Raw genomic sequence first — 21861 nt, forward strand, 5'->3', positions numbered from 1 at the left:
TATACCCCCAAAATTGAAAACGGGGACTCAAACAGGTACTTGTACACCAACATTCAGAGTGGCATTATTCCCAACAGCCAAAAGGTGGAAACAATCCAAGTGTCCGTCAACAGATGAATACATAAAATGAGCTACAGCCATACAACGGAATATTATCCAGCCATAAGAAGGAATGATTTTCTAATACCTGCCACAACGTAAGTGTTGAAATTATGCTAAGACACAAAAGGACAAATATTGCATGGTTCCACTTCTATGAAATATCCAGAATAGGCCAATTCATAAAGTCCTAAGGCAGATTAGAAGTTACCAGGCTGGGGGAAGGGAGAAATGGGAAGTTACTGCTCAACGGACACACGGTTTCTGTTTAGGGTGATGAAAAAGTTTAGGAAATAGATATGGTGATGTTTGCACAATACAATATTGTGAATATAATTAATGTCACTGAATTGTATGCTTAAAAATGGCTTGAATGACAAGTTTTTCGTTAATATATTTTATCACGATAAAGCTTTTTTTTTTTTTAAGTATAAGAATGTTCAGAGAAGCACTGTTCCCAAATGGAAACTACTCACATGCCTGTCACAACAGAATGGACAAATTGTGTTATTCCCACAAAGGAATACTATATAAAAATGAGAATGAATTAACTATCTGAAATAATACGGGTGAATCTCTCAAACAACATTAAATAAAAGACAGGCTCAAAAGAGTAAAACTGTATGATTCTATTTACAAAAACTCAAAAACTGGCAAAACTGATCTGTGATGTTAGGATTCTGGATAGTGGTTACAAGGGTGGGTGTTGCCAGGGGTATGGGGATGGAGAGTTAGCACATGCAAGAGGGCACAAGCGCTGCTTCTAGGATGCAGGTAAACGTTCCATTACTTGAGCTAAGTGTTGTTCACACATGTGTTCACTCTGAAAATTCTATGAGCTGTAGTCTTGTGATTTGTATGCTTCTGCATGTATTATGGAGCTCTGGTGGCACAATGGTTAAAGTGCTCAGCTGCGAACTGAAAGATTGGTGGTTCGAACCCACCAGATGCTCCATAGGAGAAAGATGTGGCAGTCTGCTTCTGTAAAGATTTACAGCCTTGGAAACCCTATGCGGCAGTTCTCCTCTGTCCTATAGGGTCGCTATGAGGTGGAATACACTTGATGGCAATGAGTTTGGTTTGGGGTATGTATCATACTAAATTCTTAAAAAATTCAAATAACAAAAAAGACTGCTCAGATACAGCTATTCCGCAGATGAAGAGCACCTTAACACAGGGATCAGACATTGGACTTCCTGGGAACAGTCCTAGTGCAAATTTTCTGTCTGGTTGTCAAGTCATGTGCTTCCGTTTGGAGTTCTCAAACTCTGGTCACCAAACTTATATATAGGCACAGGGACATTCAAATATTTGACCTAAAAAAATAAAGCAAGCCCTATAAAAAGAAATTAACTTTGAAATACAAAAAATAAACACCTGAAAGCAAACTTTAAGCAAAATGATGGCTACAGGAAATAATAGCAATATGTTCTATACTTCTAATACAACTTCACGGGACAGGGGGATGATCCAAAGAACAAATTGTTCAGTCCAAATTTGAAATCACTTTTTATTAAAGTCACAAAATGAATCAAATTTTACGTGGACCAAAAAATACTGTCCCACCCAAGATTAGGCATCCTCCTCCCTGAACTAGCCCCAGCCACCTCTTTTTGAGTCACTATCATCAAGCTCTAACCAAAGTCGAACAGAAGCTGGATTTGCTAGCATCACAGCTCAGTGGTATTTAAATGCCATGAGTTCACGTCCAAACTTCATTGTGTCGGGACCAAGGAAGAACAGACTGAATCGCCAGTTCCACCAAGAAATTTTATAAAACCACAAAATGGAACTGCAACCAAATCACGTTCCCTTTAAGGTCTTCAGGACCAACCTAAAACTAGTTCACATTCCCAGGGACACTACTAACTACAATAGAAACCAGGCATAAACCTAAGGGTGCTCTCAGAAGTGGGCTAGCCCAGGGACATGCAATCCACCCAGCAGCAGTTCATTTCCTCTTAGAGTTCTCACATCGCCTATTATGAGGTGCAGCAAATACAAGCATCTGAGTAACGACAATGGCCAGCACTTCTCTAGCACTTACTATATGCCAGACAATGTTCTATGCATGCATAACTCTGAGATTTTTGTTGTTTTTAGCTGCCTTCAATAACTCTGAGGTGGACACTTCATTACCCTCACGAGCACAGCAATAAGAAGTAACTTGCCCAGGATCATACAGTAAGTGGCAAAGCTCGGATTCAAACCCACGCAGAGGTTCCAAAGTCTGTACTATTACCACTTCCTCGAGTCACTGACTTGGAATTTGGTTATTCCTAAACCGCAAACATCCTAAAGGCGGCTAAGAACCAGCAATCACAAAAGCGCATAACGGATGTCATAAAGCCAACCCTCAGCAACTTTTCACTCATTTTAAACACAACTCTTACAGCATTCCCAGTTCACATTACATTAAAAGTACCAAATCCAGGTGGCACAATGTCCACACCAACAGCCATCAGCAATGCAAGTGCTAACAAAAATAAAAGAAAGCAGTCCATGGAACTAAAAAAAAACAAAACAGCAATTAATCGCCATTTAGTATTAATGTTTAGATTGACGTTGTGTGCCCTCAAGTCCATTCTGACTCAGCACCCTGTATGACAGAATACAACTGCACCACAGGGTTTCCCTAGGCTGTAATCTCTACTGGAGCAGATCACCAGGTCTTTTCACCTGCAGAGCTCACCTGCAGAGCGGCTGGTGGGTTCCAACTGCCACAGAGCACTGCTCCGCCAGGGCTCCCTTAGGGCTTTTGTTATGGGTTCAGCAAATTACAGCCTGCAACCAAATTCAACTTGCCCCAGTAGCTAAGAATGGCTTTTAAATTTTTAAATGGTTGGGGAAAAAAAAAAAAAAAAACGAAGAGGAATATGTGACAGAGACCATATGTAGCCTGCGAAGTCTAAATTATTTACTATCTGGCCCCTTATGGAAAAAGTTTACTTCAGGTAAAAAGCATCATACACATCTTAGATGCTCAAGGAACTCTCCTGATTCAAACATTTATTGAGCACCTACTATGAGTCAAGGCACTATTCTAAGCACTACCCACCCACCTACTGCCGTTGAGTTGATGCCGACTCATGGCAACCCTACAAGGTTCAATAGAGCAGAACTGCCCCATAGAGCTTTCAAGTCTGTAAATCTGTACAATAGCAGACTGCCACATCTTTTTCCTGCATTCTAGGCACTCAGGATATATACGTGAACAACTGCTTACATTCTAGCTTAATAAAGGGTACTCAAATAAAGGGTACCCAAACTCTGAAAACAGGGAAAGCAACACTCCAAGTGGAAGTGGCTGAGAGGTCCTCTGCAGGCTGGTATCCCTACCAACACAGCTTCATCGTGGCAGAGATGGCTCTCTGGCTCTCCAAGCCCAGGGCCTATTGTTGTTAATGGCTGTCAAGTCACCCCCAACTCATGGTGACCCCATGCACAATGGAATAAAACGCGGCCCAGCCCTCTGCCATCCTGTGATTGGTTGCGGATCAGACCATTGTGATCCACAGAGTTTTCACTGGCTTATTCACAAACCACCACTGGCAGAAAGGTAGTGGCTGCATGTGTGGTGCTGCAGTCAGGAGCTGAACTCAGATCTCCGGCACAGAAGACAAGACTATCTTACCACTAAACCACTGATGTCCCCAGCACAAGGTCTAAGCACAATTCAAGATATGTGGCGGGGGGGGGGGGTGCTCTGAGAGATGGGAGAATATGTGATTAAAGATGAGCCGTATGGTTACATGTGCTTTCCATATTCTTGAAACATGCCTGAAGAACCTTAAGAGCCTTTATTTGCTAAGTACATATTATAAACAGATGACAATAAGAGGAAACAGATGCCTGAAGTATCTGTGCAGGGGATGGCATCCTAATCTTTACGCCTAAACACCTTGAGAGTGACTTCTTTCAGGTAAGTAGTTTTCAATAGGCTGGGGCCCAGGTTCCTTTAGTCCCATGGTCCAGCAGTTACCTTCACGGATATATATCCAAAGTAGGTAACAATCAGTACTGTTAAAAATACACTACATGAAATGGTATATGAAAATGTTCAAAGTCTTCCATGTTGAAAACACCTGGTCCTACACCAAAGCTTTGAAAATTAACAAAAATATATACATGCAAGTTTCTCTAATCTTTACCCATTCTCCTGAGCCAAGCAGCTAAATTTCTCTAGTCCAAGATTCATAAAATATGTCAATCAAATCAAAAGATTAGCTATAACCATACCACTGAGTCCTTCCTCTCCTCACACACAAAAATCAGCCAACTTGAGCTCCAAAACTTTCTGAAATGTATTCTATAAAAAGCATTCCCTTTAACAATTTGTTTAAATTTATACTATAAGTCACCTTGCCTCTTTTGTTTTTCACTGTCTCGTGTGTGTATTTAAAAATGTCTTCCACCATGGATCATTCACAAGTATTTAATACGATAACCCTTCGCGTCTACTAAATAAATAACAGCCTCACAGCCACCCTTTCCAAACATGAAACTATTATGAAACAAGATGCCATCTGCCAAAGTTGTCCCAAGGAAGGTTTCACTCACACCCAATGCCTTGATAATTGTATGCGAGACAAGACCAGCTTCGCCACATAACACAATCAGCATCATTCAATTACGTGGCCATTGAAAAATCAAAGCAAGAACAGGCTAGGCGGACCACACCAACAAAATTATTCCAGTCCACCCCTAATACCTAATAACAAAGCTGGCCTCCTGATGTAGGAAGATGGAAATAGCAAACGAAACTAACCGCAGATATCCCATAACAAAAACTCTTGTGACGACTTACTTCCCTGCATGGGATTTCCGCCTCTACTTCCCTAAGTGTCAGGCCCTACGAATGGGCGAGCTAAGGTTCCTGACCTGGAGAGGCTCAGGAACCTAGCGCGGGAGGAAGCCAGGCACATAACCCCAAAGATCTAATTGTATGGGAGATTCCAATATAGAACTGAGACGCCCAGAGAAGGAAGTGAATTCTGCCAGGGGTGGGCGTGGGGAAAAGCGGGGGAGTTGGGAAGGGCTGGGGGAAGTTTCCGAGAGGTGACTCGGGCTACAACCAGGGAGGATAGGGGAGAAGGGAATGGACAAGAGTTTCCCCGAAAAGGCTACACAAAGTGCCGGAGAAAGGTAGACGCTGACCCACTCGGTGCCGCCGCCGCCTCCTTCCGTGTCCCGAGGCGCCCCCTGGCCTTGCCCTCACTCCCTCCCGAATCCCCGGGCGTCCCGGTCCGGCTCCTCGGCGTTTGTAAAGCTCCCCTCCCAGTGCCGAGAAGACGGGCGGCTCGAGCGGCCCGCACCCGGAGAGGCCGGGATGGGGGCGACTCAGAGCCCCACCCAGCCCTCGCAAGGCGGCGACACCGCACCCCTCGCCCGCCACCGCGCCGCAGACAGGTCCCCACCGAACGCGGACACTCACTTTCTCGTGGAAGATGGACTCCATGTTTATTTGTCTGGAGCCAACGGCCCCCGCATCGAACCACCCCCCTCCGGCTCCGCCCCTCCGCCCCACCCTCCGCCTACCCCGCCCCGCCCCACCTCGTCCCGCCCCTGCCCGCGTGCCTTACGAAGACCAATCACCCTCGAGGATGCGAGTCACGTGGAGCGAAGAGCCAGTGAACGCCAGGGCGGTAATCGCAAGGGCACGTGACCTTTGTAGCGTGTCCTCCCAGTTCCTGATACCAAGCCGGCTGAGGGTTGCCGCAGCGCCCCCTGCGGTCTGGAGGCTTTTCTCTTCTTCTCACCCATTACTATGGATTCTTAGGCTTTTCCAGGTCTAGATAAGGACCACTCGGATTCTATGTTCTTTTTTCTTTACAATTTGCTTTGAACTTTCTACTTATCACACCTACGATAATTATTTATTATCTTTTCCCCCCTCCCACTGCAAGCCTCATTGAGAAAAAGGCATCATTGTATCCCCCAATACCTTGCAATGATGTGAAAATGATATTTATATATATATATACATTTTTTTTATGGGTTAGGAAACCCTGGTGGCTTAGTGGTTAAGTTCTACTGCTGCTAACCAAAAGGTCGGCAGTTCAAATCCACCAGGCGCTCCTTGGAAACTCTGTGGGGCAGTTCTGCTCTGTCATATAGGGTCTCTATGAGTCGGAATCGCTCCGATGGCAACAGGTTTTTTTTTTATGGGCTAGATTAAGTGCTAGGGCTATTAACCAAAAGGTCTGCCCTTGGAATCCACCAGGCTCTTCTTGGAAACTCTATGGGCAGTTCTAATCTGTCCTACGGGGTTGCCATGAGTTGGAATCAGCTCAACAGCAACGGGTTTTTACTATGCTGGCACAGTGGTTAAGAGCTCAGCTCCTAACCAAAAGGTCGGCAGTTCAAATCCACTAGCAGCTCCTTGGCAACCCAATGGAGCAGTTCTACTCTGTCCTGTAGGGTTTCTGTGTGTCGGAATCTGGTTTAATTTTTTACTATGGGCTAGGCTTTGCATACATTAAAAACCAAACTTATTGCTGTGGAGTCAATTCCAACTCATAGGAATTGACTGTAGAACACAGTAGGACAGAGTAGAACTGCCCCACAGGGTTTCCAAGGAGCCATTGGTGGATTTGAACTCCAACCTTTTGGTTAGCAGCCAAGTCCTTAACCACTGTACCACCAGGGCTCCTTGCATGTATCAGTGACTCTTAACATAGCAACCTCTGACGTAGGCAGGGGCCAATTACCCAATAAGGAAGATTAGCATGGGATTACTTGTGTTTACTTACTAATCTGTAGTGAACAATTTCACATGGGTTTCACCACATCTTTGTCTCCATATCACCATGTCTTTGTGTGAAATCCTTGTGAAATTGCTCACTATAGATTTGTAAGCAAGCACAAGTATAAGTAAACACAAGTAAGCCCATGCTTACTTTGTTTACTGGGTAATCCATCCCCGTCAGGGATTACAAATCTGAAAAGATGCTTCAATTCTGTAGGAAGGTGCTCTGGGGTGGAGGGAGGGACAGATGCCAGCCATATGCAGAAGTAGAATCTTTGATGTGGTGGAAAAAAAATTGTTCTTTTCAGATGATCTAGTAAGCAAGGTAAGCATCATGCTTACTTTGCCTTTTGGATAATCCACCCCTGGATTTAGCTATTACTTATCATCTCTATTTTACACGCTGGGCGACTGGGCTATTTTACACATAAGGACGGAGATGGAGGCACAGAGATGTTAAGAACAGCACAAGTCCAAGGTCACTAGCAAGTTGCCATGAGAGGGTTTGAATTCAGGCAGCTTGTTCTAGTGTTGGTGCTCTGGTGCTAAAGAGGAAGCCTTGATTGGAAGAACTGAAAAGTCCCATAAAGTATGTGTATGTGGTGGAGGAGATGGGGAGGATGGATAAAGCGGAAGGGGTCAAATAGCAGATCTTGCAACTTGAAGCCAAGTTAAGGAATGTGTACTTTTTAAGGGCAGTCGGGGAGCTACAGCTTTTCAAAGAAGAGGCATGCTCAGATTTGCATTTTACAGAGAACACTCTGGCTGTAGAAGACAGCAGTGCCAAGAAGTCAGCTAATATGAGTTTACAACAGCCCACTAGGTTTTGTTGCTATGCAGACCATTGGTAACTTTCGTGATGCAGGTTCAGGGGGTAGAGGGGACAACAGGAGGTAAGGAAATGGAGACTGCATGTGTTCAAGAGGAAGATCCAGTTCCCATTTATTGAACATCTCTGGGCACACAGTTCAGCGTACTGTTTGGGAAAAACAGTCCCTGCTCTTAAACTGTGGCCTAATGGGGAAACAAATCACAGTTCTCATTAAAAAAAAAAACAAAAAAACTCACAAGCCACTTTTTCTGTTTTAAAAAAAGTGTGCATCCATGTGAGGAAATATTTATTTTTTCACGTATGTACATGATTAATGTGCTTGGCTGCTAACCGAAAGGCTGGAGGTTTGTGTTCACCTAGAAAAATTCCAAAAGAAAGTCTTGGCAATCTGCTTCTGAAAAACCAGCCGCTGAAAACCCCATGGAGCACAGTTCTACTTTGAAACACATGGAGTCACCTCACCATGAGTTGGAATTGACTCGATGGCAACCAGTTACTGGTTATACATTACACATTACACAAGCCAGAGGTTGAGATGGGAAGAGAACTAGGCAAAAGGGGGACAGAGTGGGAGGCTTTTCATTGTATGCAATTTTATTCTTGATCTTTGAACTATATTATTTATTTCAAAAAAAATTGATGCGATTAATTGCTTAAAACCAAAACACCAAAACCATTGCCATAGAGTCGATTCAACTCATAGTGACCCTGTAGGACACAGAACTGCCCCATTTGGTTTTCAAGGCTGTAATCTTTGGGGAAGCAGACTGCCAATCCTTCTGAGGAGTGGCTGGTGGGTTTGAAACAGTGTTTAGCCAAAAGGCACTAAATATGAATTAATGCTAATCATTTCATTGGTGTGTGATTAATAATAAATGTCATAAAGTGAAAAGGGTCAACACCTGGGAGTCAGAATGCAAGTTCTAGTTCTGGCTTTGGCACTTAAGCCACGTATAATTTGGGGATTAGATCCATTGCTTTCCCTATTTCAATTAATGCCTCCACTTCAAATTCAGCATGTCCTAAACTCTATTCCACTTTGAAAGAAAAATCATACCATCCTTCAAAATTCAATGATCACACTTTCCAGGATGACTTTCTTGACTTCTGAATAATTTAGACCTCCAAGTCGGAATCAACTTGACAGCAGTGGGTTGGCCCCTCCTCTGAATTTCTGTACATGCATCTATCATACATAGTACCTTTCATACAGTATCATAAAGTTTGGTTTAATCATACATCTGTCAATATCCTATAAATATCTTGATGGCAGGTCTGTCTTAATTGACTTTGTGTCTCTAGTGTTTGATGTCTGTTGAATAAATTAATGAAGGCAACTATCTGGGAATCATTCTTGATTCTTTACCCCCTCCCTGCAACTGTTCCACATCACCCCTTATTTCAATCAGTCCTCGAATACTGTGTTCTCACCCGTCTCTCCCATTTGTTTTCACTGCTGGTGCTCAGTTCAAGCCCTCTGAGTGCCTTGTGTAGTCTAGTCTAAGGATCTCTAAATTGGCCTTCTGACTCCAGTCTCCATACACCTGAGTCATAGTTCTAAAAAAAACTATCAGTGATCTTTCCAAAAATGCAAATCACACCAGTTTTCCTTTCATTCAACAAATAGTGTTTCTATACACCAGTCACTGGGACTGTAAGTACCTGTGGGGTGGGGTGGGGTGGGGGGAATTGACCATTCGATTTAACAGTACCATGATTTAAAATGAGAAAGAGAAAATTAAATGCTAACTGTAAACTTAACACCAACGTATACAATTTAAAAAAAAGAAAATTTAGGTACCCAGTAATTGTGTTTTTAATGAATGGATTTTAAAATTTGAAAAGTATTTTAGCATAAAAAGAATCACACTCCAAATTCTTCAAATAATAAACATGTTTTTATTTTTCTCATAATATTTAAAATATCATTTACATTTTGTAATTCAGCCACAGCTTTTACTTCCAGGTAACTTCTTCATTGGGTTTCAATTCCCTGCGTGGAAAAAAAGGAAAAGAATAAATAAAACTTTTATAAAGAGATAAAAGGGGAAGTTAAAGGAGTGTGAATTCAATGTTATATTCTATTAAGTTGCCCCATTTTTAAAGCTTTACATGAGATTCAACATATTCATTCTATTCCCTCACGATTTTACTCTACCTTCAACTGCATTTTTCCCAATTAAAAAACTATAATTTCTTAGTCTAGCTTTATATGAAAGCTATTATCTTTTCAATGATTCCATTTAATGTTTTCTGCACCCTTTCCAGCTTGTTTTCCCTTTCTTGAAATCCTTGATGTGTGACCCACCTCTACGTATCAACTGTGGCCAACGCTCAAGTCTTTTGCTCCTTGAGCATCCTCCTGCCCAGCGTGCACACCTACTGGCAGATATCCTGTCTAGCTTACTCTAACTCTCTGCTGCCAGAGGAGATGTCTTCAGAGACATAAGGAGGCCAGGCAGCTGACAACTGCTATTCGATCACTCAACCACCATGTCTCTTTAAAGCACTCTTGTGGAGAACATAGCACTTGGCTGTAATCTTTATGGAAGCAGATCGCCAGGTCTTTCTCCTGCATAAATGCGAGATGGGTTTGAACTGCCAACCTTTTGATTAGCAGCTGAGCTCTTAACTGTTGTACCCCTGCGGCTCCTAACGCCACTATCAATACTACAATCTGCTCCTGTAAAGATTATAGTGTAGAAAACCCCACGGGGACAGTTCTGCTCTGTCACACTGGGTCACTATGAGTCAAAAATCAACTTGACAGCACCCAACAACAACATTTCAGCTACATCCCGGCTTAAGTAAGATAGTACATGATAATATATGTGAAAGCAGTATACAGGGTAGGCTTTACAGAGCTGTTTCAAATTTTGTTTTTACGGTAAAATATACTTTGAATTCCAAAAAATGGGACTTTCAAAGATTTGAAACCACCTGCTCATAAACTGAAGACTGTATTCCAGAGGTAATCATACAGTTTTATTCAAGAATTAGATGACAAACAAGACTAAAAGGCAGTATCACTTCAATGTTAAGTACTCAAGGGGGAAAATTATCCCTTGTTTATTTTTGGCATATATAATATCAAGAAGAACACTCCTAAAATTTGGTCAACTGTTTCTTTCAAAAATGCAGGCACTAACCTTTTAAATAACATACTCTTGTTCCGGAAGGCGGTTAGTCTCTCATCATTCCGTCTGTCCAGATAATATCCGAAGACAAATCCCATAGGGACAAGTGTATGAACCCAGTGCTCACGCACCATCTGAATTAAATTCACCATGATTACTAAAAAAGAAAAAAATTAATAAAAGATTACCAAAAATACCCTGCATTTCAAATATCTTTTAAACCTCATCTGAAAAAGAAAGGTAACCCTGGAAGTAGATGTTAAAAGCGTGTTGTTGTTGTTGTTAGGTGCCGTCGAACCAGTTCTGACTCATAGCGACCCTATGCACAACAGAACGAAACACTGCCCAGTCCTGCACCATCCTTACAATCATTGTTATGCTTGAGCTCACTGTTGCAGCCACTGTCAATCCACCTCGTCGAGGGTCTTCCTCTTTTCCACTAACCCTATACTCTGCCAAGCATGATGTCCTTCTCCAGGGACCCAACCCTCCTGACAACATGTCTAAAGTATGTAACACGCAGTTTTGCCATCCTTGCCTCTTAGAAGCATTCTGGTTGTATTTCTTCCAAGACAGATTCGTTCCTTCTTTTGGCAGTCCGTGGTATATTCAATTTTCTTCACCAACACAATTCAAAATCGTCAACTCTTCTTCAGTCTCCCTTACTCGTTGTCCACCTTTCACATGCATATGATGTGATTGAAAATACCATGGCGTGGGTCAGGCACACCTTAATCTTCAGGGTGACATCTTTCCTCTTCAACACTTTGAAGAGGTCCTTTGCAGCAGATTTGCCCAATGCAATGCGTCTTTTGATTTCTTGACTGCTGCTTCCATGGCTGTTGACTGTGGATCCAAGTAAAATGAAATCCTTGACAACTTCAATCTTTTCTCCGTTTATCATGATCTTGCTCATTGGTCCACTTGTGAGGATTTTTGTTTTATGTTGAGGTGCAATCCATACTGAAGACTGTGGTCTGTGATCTTCATTAGTAAGTGCTTCAAGTCCTCTTCACTTTCAGCAAGCAAGGTTGTGTCATCTGCATAATGCAGGTTGTTAATGAGTCTTCCTCCAATCCTGATGCCCCATTCTTCTTCTTATAGTCCAACTTCTCAGATTATTTGTTCAGCATACAGATTAAATAGGTATGGTGAAAGAATACAACCCTGACGCACACCTTTCCGGACCTTAAACCGATCAGCAGCCCCTTGTTCTGTCCAAACAACTGCCTCTTGATCTATGTAAAGGTTCCTCATGAGCACAATTAAGTGTTCTGGAACTCCCATTCTTCACAATGTTATCCATAGTTCATTATGATCCACACAGTCAAATGCCTTTGCATAGTCGATAAAACACAGGTAAACATCCTTCTGGTATTCTCTGGTATCAGCCAGCATCCATCTGACATCAGCAATGATATCCCTGCTTCCACGTCCTCTTCTGAAACCGGCCTGAATTTCTGGCAGTTCCATGTCGATATACTGCTGCAGCCACTTTTGAATGATCTTCAGCAAAATTTTGCTTGTGTGTGATATTAATGATATTATTCTATAATTTCCACATTTGGTTGGATCACCTTTCTTGGGAATAGGCATAAATATGGATCTCTTCCAGTCAGTTGGCCAGGAAGCTGTCTTCCATATTTCTTGTCACAGACCATTGAGCACGTCCAGCGCTGCATCTGTCTGTTGAAACATCTCAATTGATATGCCATCAATTCCTGGAGCCTTGTTTTTCGCCAATGCCTTCAGAGCAGCTTGGACTTCTTCCTTCAGTACCATCGGTTCCTGATCATATGCCACCTCTTGAAATGGTTGAATATCAACTAATTCTTTTTGGTATGATGACTCTGTGTACTCCTTCCATCTTCTTTTAATGCTTCCTGCGTCGTTTAGTATTTTTCCCATGGAATCCTTCACTATTGCAACTCGAGGCTTGAATTTTTTCTTCAGTTCTTTCAGCTTCAGAAATGCCGAGCGTGTTCTTCCCTTTTGGTTTTCCATCTCCAGCTCTTTGCACATGTCATTATAATACTTTACTTTGTCTTCTTGAGAGGTCCTTTGAAATCTTCTGTTCAGTTCTTTTATGTCATCAGTTCTTCCTTCTGCTTTAGCTGCTTGATGCTGAAGAGCAAGTTTCAGAGTCTCCTCTGACATTCACCTTGGTCTTTTCTTTCTTTCCTGTGTTTTCAATGACCTCTTGCTTTCTTCATGGATGATATCCTCGATGTCATTCCACAACTCGTCTGGTCTGAGGTCACTAGTGTTCAGTGTGTCAAATCTGTTCTTCAGATGGTCTCTAAATTCAGTGGGATGTACTCAAGGTCATATTTTGGCTCCCGTGGACTTGCTCTGACTTTCTCCAGTTTCAGCTTGAACTTGCGTATGAGCAATTGATGGTCTGTTCCATAAGTCGGCCCATGGCCTTGTTCTGACTGATGAGATTGACCTTTCCCATCGTCTCTTTCCACAGATGTAGTCAATTTGATTTCTGCGTGTTCCATCTGGCGAGGTCCACGTGTACAGTCGTCGTTTATGTTGGTGAAAGAAGGTATTTGCAATGAAGAAGTCGTTGGTCTTGCAAAATTCTATCATTAGATCTCCGGCATTGTTTCTATAACCAAGGCCATATTTTCCAACTACCGGTCCTTCTTCTCTGTTTCCAACTTTCACATTCCAATCGCCAGTAATTCTCAATGCATCTTGACTGCATGTTTGATCAATTTCAGGCTGCAGCAGCTGATAAAAATCTTCTATTTTTTCATCTTTGGCCCTAGTGGTTGGTGCATAAATTTGAATAATAGTCGTATTAACTTGTCTTCCTCGTAGGCGTATGGATATTATCCTATCACTGACAGCGTTGTACTTCAGGATAGATCTTGAAACTTTCTTTTTGATGATGAACGCAACACCATTCCTCTTCGAGTTGTCATTCCCAGCATAGTAGACTATATGATTGTCCGATTCAAAATGGCCAATAGCAGTTCATTTCAGCTCACTGTTGACTAGCATATTGATGTTTATGCGTTCCATTTCATTTTTGACGATTTCCAATTTTTCCTAGAGTCATACTTCCTACATTCCAGGTTCCAATTATTAATGGATGTTTGCAGCTGTTTCTTCTCATTTTGAGTTGTGCCACATTAGCAAATGAAGGTCCCGAAAGCTTTACTTCATCCACGTCATTAAGGTCGACTCTACTTTGAGGAGGCAGCTCTTCCCCAGTCATCTTTTGAGTGCCTTCCAACCTGGGGGGCTCATCTTCCAGCACTATATCAGACAATGCTCCGGTGCTATTCATAAGGTTTTCACTGGCTAATGCTTTTCAGAAGTAGACTGCCGGCTCCTTCTTCCTAGTCTGTCTTAGTGTGGAAGCTCAGCTGAAACCTGTCCTCCAGGGGTGACCCTGCTGGTATCTGAATACTGGTGGCATAGCGTCCAGCATCACAGCAACACACAAGCCCCCACAGTACGACAAACTGACAGACATGTGGGAGGTTAAAAGCATAAACCTCTTTAAATTTGCTTGGCATCAGAATACAGTCCAGTACAAAAAAAAAAAAAAATTCTCCCTGCCAAAGCTGATTATTTGTATCCTCCTAGGATTGATTTAGAATTTTTACACATGTAAAATACACTTAGAACCTCTCAGACTACTAACAAATATAATAATAGTAATATTTTACCAGGAAAGGGGATTCTTTAGGTAAAGCTATAAATCATTGGGAGCCCTGGTTATGCAGTGGTTAAGTGCTAAAGCTGCTAACCAAAGGCTCAGCAGTTTGAATCACCAGCCACTCCTTGGAAGCCTGATGGGGCAGTTCTACTCTGTCCTACAGGGTTGCTATAGGTCAGAACTCACTCAACGGCAACAGGTTTTTTTTTTTTTTTTAAGTAATTCTTATTGTGCTTTAAGTTAAAGTTTAGAAATCAAGTCAGTCTCTCACATGTAAACTTATACACACCTTACTACATACTCCCACTTACTCTCCCCCAATGAGTCCGCCCGCTCCCTCCTTCCAGTGTCTCCTTTTGTGACCGTTTTGCCAGTTTCTACCCCCCTCTACCCTCCCATCTCCCCTCTAGACAGGAGATGCCAACATAGTCTCAAGCGTCCACCTGATACAAGTAGCTCAGTCCTCATCAGCATCTCTCTCCAAACCATTGTCCAGTCCGATCCATACCTGATGAGTTGCCTCCTGGAATGGTTCCTGTCCTGGGCCAACAGGTTTGGGAATCATGACCACCAGGATTCCTCTAGTCTCAGTCAGACCATTAAGTCTGGTCTTTTTACGAGAATTTGGGGTCTGCATCCCACTATTCTGCTCCCTCAGGGGTTCTCTGTTGTGTTTCCTGTCAGGGCAGTCATTGGTTGTTGCCGGGCACCATCTAGTTCTTCTGGTCTCAGGATGATGTAAGTCTCTAGTTCATGTGACCCTTTCTGTCTCTTGGGCTCATAATTACCTTGTGACCTTGGTGTTCTTCATTCTTCTTTGATCCAGGTGCGTTGAGATCAATTGGTGCATCTTAGATGGCCGCTTGTTAGCATTTAAGACCCCAGAAGCCACACTTCAAAGTGGGATGCAGAATGTTTTCTTAATAGAATTTATTTTGCCAATTGACTTAGATGTCCCCTGAAGCCATAGTCCCCAAACCCCTGCCCTTGCTCCGCTGACCTTCCAAGCATTCAGTTTATTCAGGAAACTTCTTTGCTTTTGGTCCAGTCCAGCTGAGCTCACCTTCCCTGTATTGAGTGTTGTCCTTCCGTTCATCTAAAGTAGTTATCTACTATCTAATCAGTAAATAACCCTCTCCCACTCTCCCTCCCTCCCTCCCCCATCTTGTAACCACAAAAGGATGTGTTCTTCTCAGTTTAAACTATTTCTCAAGTTCTTATGATAGTGGTCTTATACATTTGTCCTTTTGCATCTGACTAATTTCACTCAGCATAATGCCTTCCAGGTTCCTCCATGTTATGAAATGTTTCACAGATTCATCACTGTTCTTTATCGATGCATAGTATTCCATTGTGTGAATATATCATAATTTATTTATTCATTCATCCGTTGATGGACACCTTGGTTGCTTCCAGCATTTTGCTATTGTAAACAGTGCTGCAATAAACATGGGTGTGCATATATCTGTTCGTGTAAAGGCTCTTATTTCTCTAGGATATATTCGGAGGAGTGGGATTTCTGGGTTGTATGGTAGTTCTATTTCTAACTTTTTAAGGAAATGTCAGATCGATTTCCAAAGCGGTTGTACCATTTTACATTCCCACCAGCAGTGTATAAGAGTTCCAATCTCTCCACAGCCTCTCCAACATTTATTATTTTGTGTTTTTTGGATTAATGCCAGCCTTGGCAACAGGTTTTTAATAAATTATCGAGAATTAATTTTTAAAAGGGAATGAAAAGATAGAAAACACACACATACATACTCAGCAATGCCACAGTAGATCTGAATATTTACTAAGTGGTTTTATAACAGATAAGGGAAAAAGCAATTAATTTTTATAGAATGACTACTAGGTAGCAGGGCCATGATATATTCCTAGATTAAAAAAAAAACTCATTGCTGTTGATTCCGACTCAGTGACCCTATAGGGCAGAGTAGGACTACCCCATAGAGTTTCCAAGGAGCACCTGGTGGATTCGAACTGCCCACCTTTTCATTAGTAGCTGTAGCACTTAACCACTGTGCCACCAGGGTTTCCATATTTCTAGATATATAGTATATTCAATATTTCTCGTGAATAATATTGAATATACCATGGACTGCCAAAAGAATGAACAAATCTGTCTTGGAAGAAGTACAACCAGAATGCTTCTTAGAAGCAAGGCTGGAGAGACTGTGTCTTACATACTTTTGGACATGTTGTCAGGAGGGATCAGTCCCTGGAGAAGGATATCATGTTTGGCAAAGTACAGGGTCAGTGGAAAAGAAGAAGGCCCTCAGCGAGGTGGACTGACACAGTGGCTCCAACAATGAGCTCAAGCATAACAACAATCATAAGGATGGTACAGGACCAGCCAGTATTTCATTCTGTTGTGCATAGGGTCACTATGAGTCAGAACCGACTTGAAGGCACCTAACAAGAATAAGACATATAGTGTGAAATAACTATTATTTTATACCTAAGAAAAATGGGGCTCAAATAGCTTAAACCCAGCTATTAAATGCAGAGGTGAATTCAAATTCAAGTCCTCTCCAAAGCTCTGGCTCCTTCCTACATTATCGCACTACCTCTCTAAGAAGCCTCTCCCTGAACTGATTTTAAGTTCCAAGAGTTTCCCAAAGGCAGAGGAGGAGGAATAGGGGAGCCAGTTGTCATCATATGGAAGATAAATGCATACTAATTCAATAACAACATGGTCCAACCGTTATTTTTTGGTAAAATTCTGTACATAAAGATGAAATTTAAATATGTTCATTTGCAAATAGCCTAAAATGAATAAATCATATGCAATGGTTGAGAAGACATGACAACACCTTATTCAGAGTAGTAGTACATTTCTGCCAACAAAAGTGCTTAGCACTAAATTTGCTTGGATCACGTAGATGGAATTTCCTGCCTCTCCTAAGACAGTGGTTCTCACACATATACAATTCTAATTCTTTAATTTCTCAAACTTTAATCAAATACCCATTATGTACCAGGCACTGGGTTAGGAAATGACCATGAAGTTAAAGTCATACGATTACTATATATTTCATAAAGGGCAGTATTACACAATGGTTTCCTTTGAATATCACTGGTCTAGAAAATTATGAGGTAAGTAAATTACAAGATAATTAAAGCATATAATTTACTCACCAATTATTTTTATATTTTTAGTCTACTGTCCACAATTGGGGTTCTCAAACTTGCCTGCACATCATATGTAGAGACATTTTCAAAAATAGGGATTCCTTGGCCCTACCTCCACGGTGGGGCTGGAAATATCTGTAGCTGAAAGTATTCCCCAGCTGATTCTGATGTAAGTGGTACTTGGACATACAAATGTAAATGTATCCAATCTGACTTTATTTCTATAAGATGGTGGTTCTCTTGGTATTGTGCCTGCACTAAATAGTGTTATCTGCATTTAGATCTCTAAATATTATTTTGATGAATACTTACTTTTTAGTGGATACTGACCAAGTGTGCCCACCAAGTACTTACTGTCTCAACTTACTTGCTTTATAAAATTGAGCCAATCAACGATGGGGATAACAACATGTACCTTAGTCAAATAACGTAACCTTGAAAGAGGTATCAATTCTACCCTAAGCACAGCTGACTATTAGATATTATTCTGCACTTAACCAACAACAAAAAGTACTTGTTAACTCCTAGCCCAAGACTGGCTAAAATAAGCCCATGGTCACCTGTGGGCTATGAGCCATCACGGCTGGTACTTTTTTTCGGGGAGGGACACCAGACCCTAAGGAATTGGGTTTGTCTGGCTCTACTCCCAGCAGAAGAGATAAGACAAGGCTCTGTGGCTCTTGCTGCATTTAGGCTCTTCTAGAAATCCCAGATGCCAAAGGTATCTGGGTGTATCAGGGTTGTATGCTTTCACCATATTTATTCACTCTTTATGCTGGGCAAATAACCAGAGAAGCTGGACAATATGAAGAAGAATGGGGATTCAGGATTGGAGGAAGACATTTTATTCTGATTGTACAGTTTAGAATTTAGTAGACTTTGGGAGTCGCTGCACTGAACACGCTTTGTTCTGTATGTTTTATGGAGAGTGGGTAACTAGAGATGACAAAGTTTTATGGATGTAAGTGAGCTAGAACGATGGAAAGTGGACTGTAGGGAAGGGGAGCCAGGTGCTCCGGTTCTTGGGCCCAAGACATAAGTGAGCTTGATCTGATGGAGAAGGGACAAAGAGGACTGGGAACAGGCTCCAGTGAGGCAAGCCCAGGTTTTGGATAAGGGAGGATCAGCAGTAGGATGACTCAGGGGAGAAAATAAAGAACCAATTGCTGTAGGGGACATCCACACACGTGCCTGTGACATAGCTGTGTATATGCTTTTACTAATTTGCAACCTGTCATTCTGTCATATGGCAACATTAACATACATTATCAGATATAGGCCTCTGTAACCCATTGTATTTACCATTAATATTATCCAGATGCTTACACTGTACAATAAATTAGTGTCTTTTTTATGAGTACCTTCAAGAAAAACATTTTTTTTTTTACTTCAGATCTGAAAATAGCTATGGCTTTCCCGAAAAAAATTAATTTTTTATCTCACGGACTGCAGGAATCATGTACCTGATCATGTATCCTTCCATACCAAAATGATCCAGTTTTTTGGGGTTTTTTTTGCCCATCTCTAGCAATATGGCTGCTAACCAAAAGGCCAGCAGTTTGAATACAGCATCTGCTCCCTGCAGGGCAGCTCTACTCTGTCACTGAGTCAGAATCAACTGGACAGCAAAGGGTTCTAGCAATAGCAGACTCTTTTTATAGCACTCTGTGTCAGGCATAGTTCTTACTGTTTTTCATATGCATCAGCTCATAATCACAACACTATATTTGTATTAACTCATATAATACCCACACTGTTCCCTATGTTTTTTTAGGATGAGGAAATCCAGGACAAATGATAAAATAACTTGTCTAAGGTCACAGATGCAGTAGGTGGCAGAGCTGGGATTAGTACCCAGGCATTTTGGCTCTTGCGTCTATGCTCTTTACTTGTGTTTTACAATAAAGCAGATTTTCTCTTAGAGTAAGTATAGAGGTAAGCACTGGTATTAATTAACCTCACTTTTCATTCTATCTCATTTTTCTTTAGCCCAATTTTATTCCCACTTCTTGAAAAACAAAGGAGCCCTGGTGGCACAGTGGTTAAGAGTTTGGCTGCTAACCAAAAGGCAGCAGTTCGAATCCACCCGCCGCTCCTTTGGAAACCCTATGGGGCAGTACTACCCTGTCCTGTATGGTCGCTATGAGTCAGAAGCAACTCGACGGCAACGGGTTTGGTTTTGGTTATGGTTAAAAACAAAAGTTGTATCTAGTATTTTTTGTACGTCACTGAAGATATTTATTTTTTAAGAAATAATATTCTACTCTCTAACTGGTTTTTACAGCCCTTTATATGTAGTATTCACAAAGTGCCAACTTAACCTCGAGAATGTGAACTCGAGATATGGAACACTATCTTAATGGCATACACAACCTAAAAACCAAAAGCAAATTAAATACTGAGTTTTTAAAAAGTAAAAGGGTAAGTGCCTATTTTGTGGAAGAGAGTGAGAACAGCTTCCAATCCTAACTAACGACAATGGCCAAATCTGAGATGGTCGCAGAGGCACTCCACCCGTACTTCCGTCTCGGCATAGAACCCTGGCCCGCTTCGGTCTTCAGCCAGCGAGGGGGAGGTCACTGGGTGATCTCGCAAGACGTTTCCGGCCTTTATGACATTTATGACAGTCTCAGAGCTCCCCTTCCAAAAGCTGCCAGGCGGAGAACGTGAACGTAGGCGTCCATCAGAAGAGGAGGCCGTCGCTCGGAAGCCCGGCCGCTCCCGCCCCGGAGAGACTCAGCCACCCCACTACCACCACCCCCATCACCGCCAAGGGCTGTCATAGAAGACACCCCTACTGATCTAGCACAACCGTGACCCGGCACGCACCCACCTGCGGTACCAACAACGATCCCAAGACCAAGGGCAGCCGCGAGCTCAGCAGCCTGCGCCGGCGGAAGCTGCAACGTCGGGCTCTACCATTTCCCGCTTCCGCACGGAAGAGAGGGGGTAGCACCTGGAAGTCATACCCCTTCTTCCTTTTCGCATGTGACTCTTCTCACATTTATTTCAGCTTTCAAACATAATAAATAATTTTGAAATAGAATTTCAGGCCAAGGTGACGAGACTTTTTGGTGTAAGTGCCTTCTCCTTCCTAGAGTTTCGTTCCCCCCCCCCGAGATGGTATAATCCTGAGTTTCCCCGGCCTCAGCCGTTCCCCTCCAGTTCCAAGATGGCGGCCGCCGCTGAGGGGCTTCTGTCGGCGGATCGTCACAGTTGCTGTTGAGCGGGCACCACCTTTTCTAGCTCTCGAACCTGGATTCGACTAGGGGTTGGGAAGGGCAGTGGACGGCGTTGGGGGAGGACTGACGAGGCAAGTGAGGGCAAAAGAAAGGAGTGAGCCTTTGGATGAGGGAGGGGGCGTCCTCGGCCCTCAGGGAGAGCCTGGCTCCAACTCCGACCCAGCCTCCCTCGGGGACGTGCTCCCGGAGTTTCGGTTGAGTCAGTCCTGGTCGCTCCTGGTAGAAGCGCTCGGCGAGGGAACGAGAAGTGATTTCTTCGTGGGTCTGAAAGTGGCGGCTCCTTTGTGTCAGGCTGTGCCATTCACTCCCGTGCCTCCTTCTGGCGCTGCCTCTCCTCTGTCTCGGGGCGCTGGAGGCGTTCATCCGGCGCCACGGTTAGCTCTTCCTCCGCGTGGCTACGGTGTTGTCAGCCTCCTCGCTCGGAGTCTTCCCGTCGTGTCGGGACGAGAGACTACGAGTCTGCTAAGCACTGGGCACGAAGTAGGCGTCCTTTTAGTTAACTGACTCCGAAGTTCTTAAAGATATTACTACGCTTTCTTAATAATTGTCTCGGCCCTCCACCGTCCCCGAGCGCTTTCACTCCTATCATTTCAGTATTTTAAGACCTCATTCTTTTTGACTTTGTGTGATTTTAACATGCTCTTTAGAAAACAGGAGGTCACGGGCAAGTCTGGCCTCCTGTGATCAGCCACACCTGAGTTACCATTGACTTATCCCCTGGATTTTCATTTACAGTCCCTTTGATCCTGTTGTGAAGCCACTGCTCTTCTGAAATTGACCAGAAAGAGACTTTCGCACCTCATGAGTTCCAGGACTAACCCGAACTCACCCCTTTGTTTTTTTCTGTGGATTTTGCATAGTTCCCCTTAGTCGTCATTTTCAGCATACAAGGTCGTTATTGAGAGAGGAAGTAACTGATACATATTTGGGATGAAGTCGTATCGACCAAATTCACTGCACTGAAGGCATTTATGATCTTGTGAGGATTCTTT

At 42.7% G+C, this 21861-nt stretch overlaps 3 protein-coding genes across 11 annotated transcripts in view; 1 reads left to right on the plus strand and 2 right to left on the minus strand.

The window, feature by feature from the left end:
- Nucleotides 1-5605, minus strand: part of ATXN3 (ataxin 3) — a 47977-nt gene extending 42372 nt beyond the window's left edge. For 5 of the 7 annotated variants that reach the window (XM_010588810.3, XM_064292883.1, XM_064292882.1 and 2 more), the window contains exon 1: nt 5534-5605. In XM_010588810.3, the coding sequence (XP_010587112.1) occupies nt 5534-5557 (24 nt within the window). In that variant the 5' untranslated portion in view covers nt 5558-5605. The remainder of the gene's footprint in view (nt 1-5533) is intronic. The other 2 variants (XM_064292886.1, XM_023546512.2) reach the window with 2 other exon arrangements.
- Nucleotides 5606-9555: 3950 nt separating this feature from the next.
- NDUFB1 (NADH:ubiquinone oxidoreductase subunit B1) lies at nt 9556-20581 on the minus strand. The gene is made up of 3 exons (XM_010588811.3): nt 20461-20581; nt 10829-10973; nt 9556-9672 (listed from the first exon to the last, which is right to left on the minus strand). The coding sequence occupies exons 2-3, from the start codon at nt 10966-10968 to the stop codon at nt 9636-9638; spliced, it is 177 nt and encodes a 58-aa protein (XP_010587113.1). The 5' UTR covers nt 10969-10973; nt 20461-20581; the 3' UTR covers nt 9556-9635.
- Nucleotides 20525-21861, plus strand: part of CPSF2 (cleavage and polyadenylation specific factor 2) — a 29156-nt gene continuing 27819 nt past the window's right edge. The window contains exon 1 of one of the 3 annotated variants that reach the window (XM_010588813.3): nt 20525-21848. The gene's annotated coding sequence lies outside the window, so the exon portion shown is untranslated. The remainder of the gene's footprint in view (nt 21849-21861) is intronic. The other 2 variants (XM_010588812.3, XM_003408830.4) reach the window with 2 other exon arrangements.

This window comes from Loxodonta africana, chromosome 10 (assembly GCF_030014295.1).
Source record: "Loxodonta africana isolate mLoxAfr1 chromosome 10, mLoxAfr1.hap2, whole genome shotgun sequence".
Classification (NCBI taxonomy): domain Eukaryota; kingdom Metazoa; phylum Chordata; class Mammalia; order Proboscidea; family Elephantidae; genus Loxodonta; species Loxodonta africana.

What these genes read in the sequence shown, in the direction of transcription:
- NDUFB1 (XM_010588811.3), bottom strand. Translation starts at nt 10,968, where the DNA reads ATGGTGAATTTAATTCAGATGGTGCGTGAGCACTGGGTTCATACACTT. An exon ending in AAGAGTATGTTATTTAAAAG is followed by an intron (nt 9,673 to 10,828) that starts GTTAGTGCCTGC and finishes TTTTCCACGCAG; the next exon opens with GGAATTGAAACCCAATGAAG.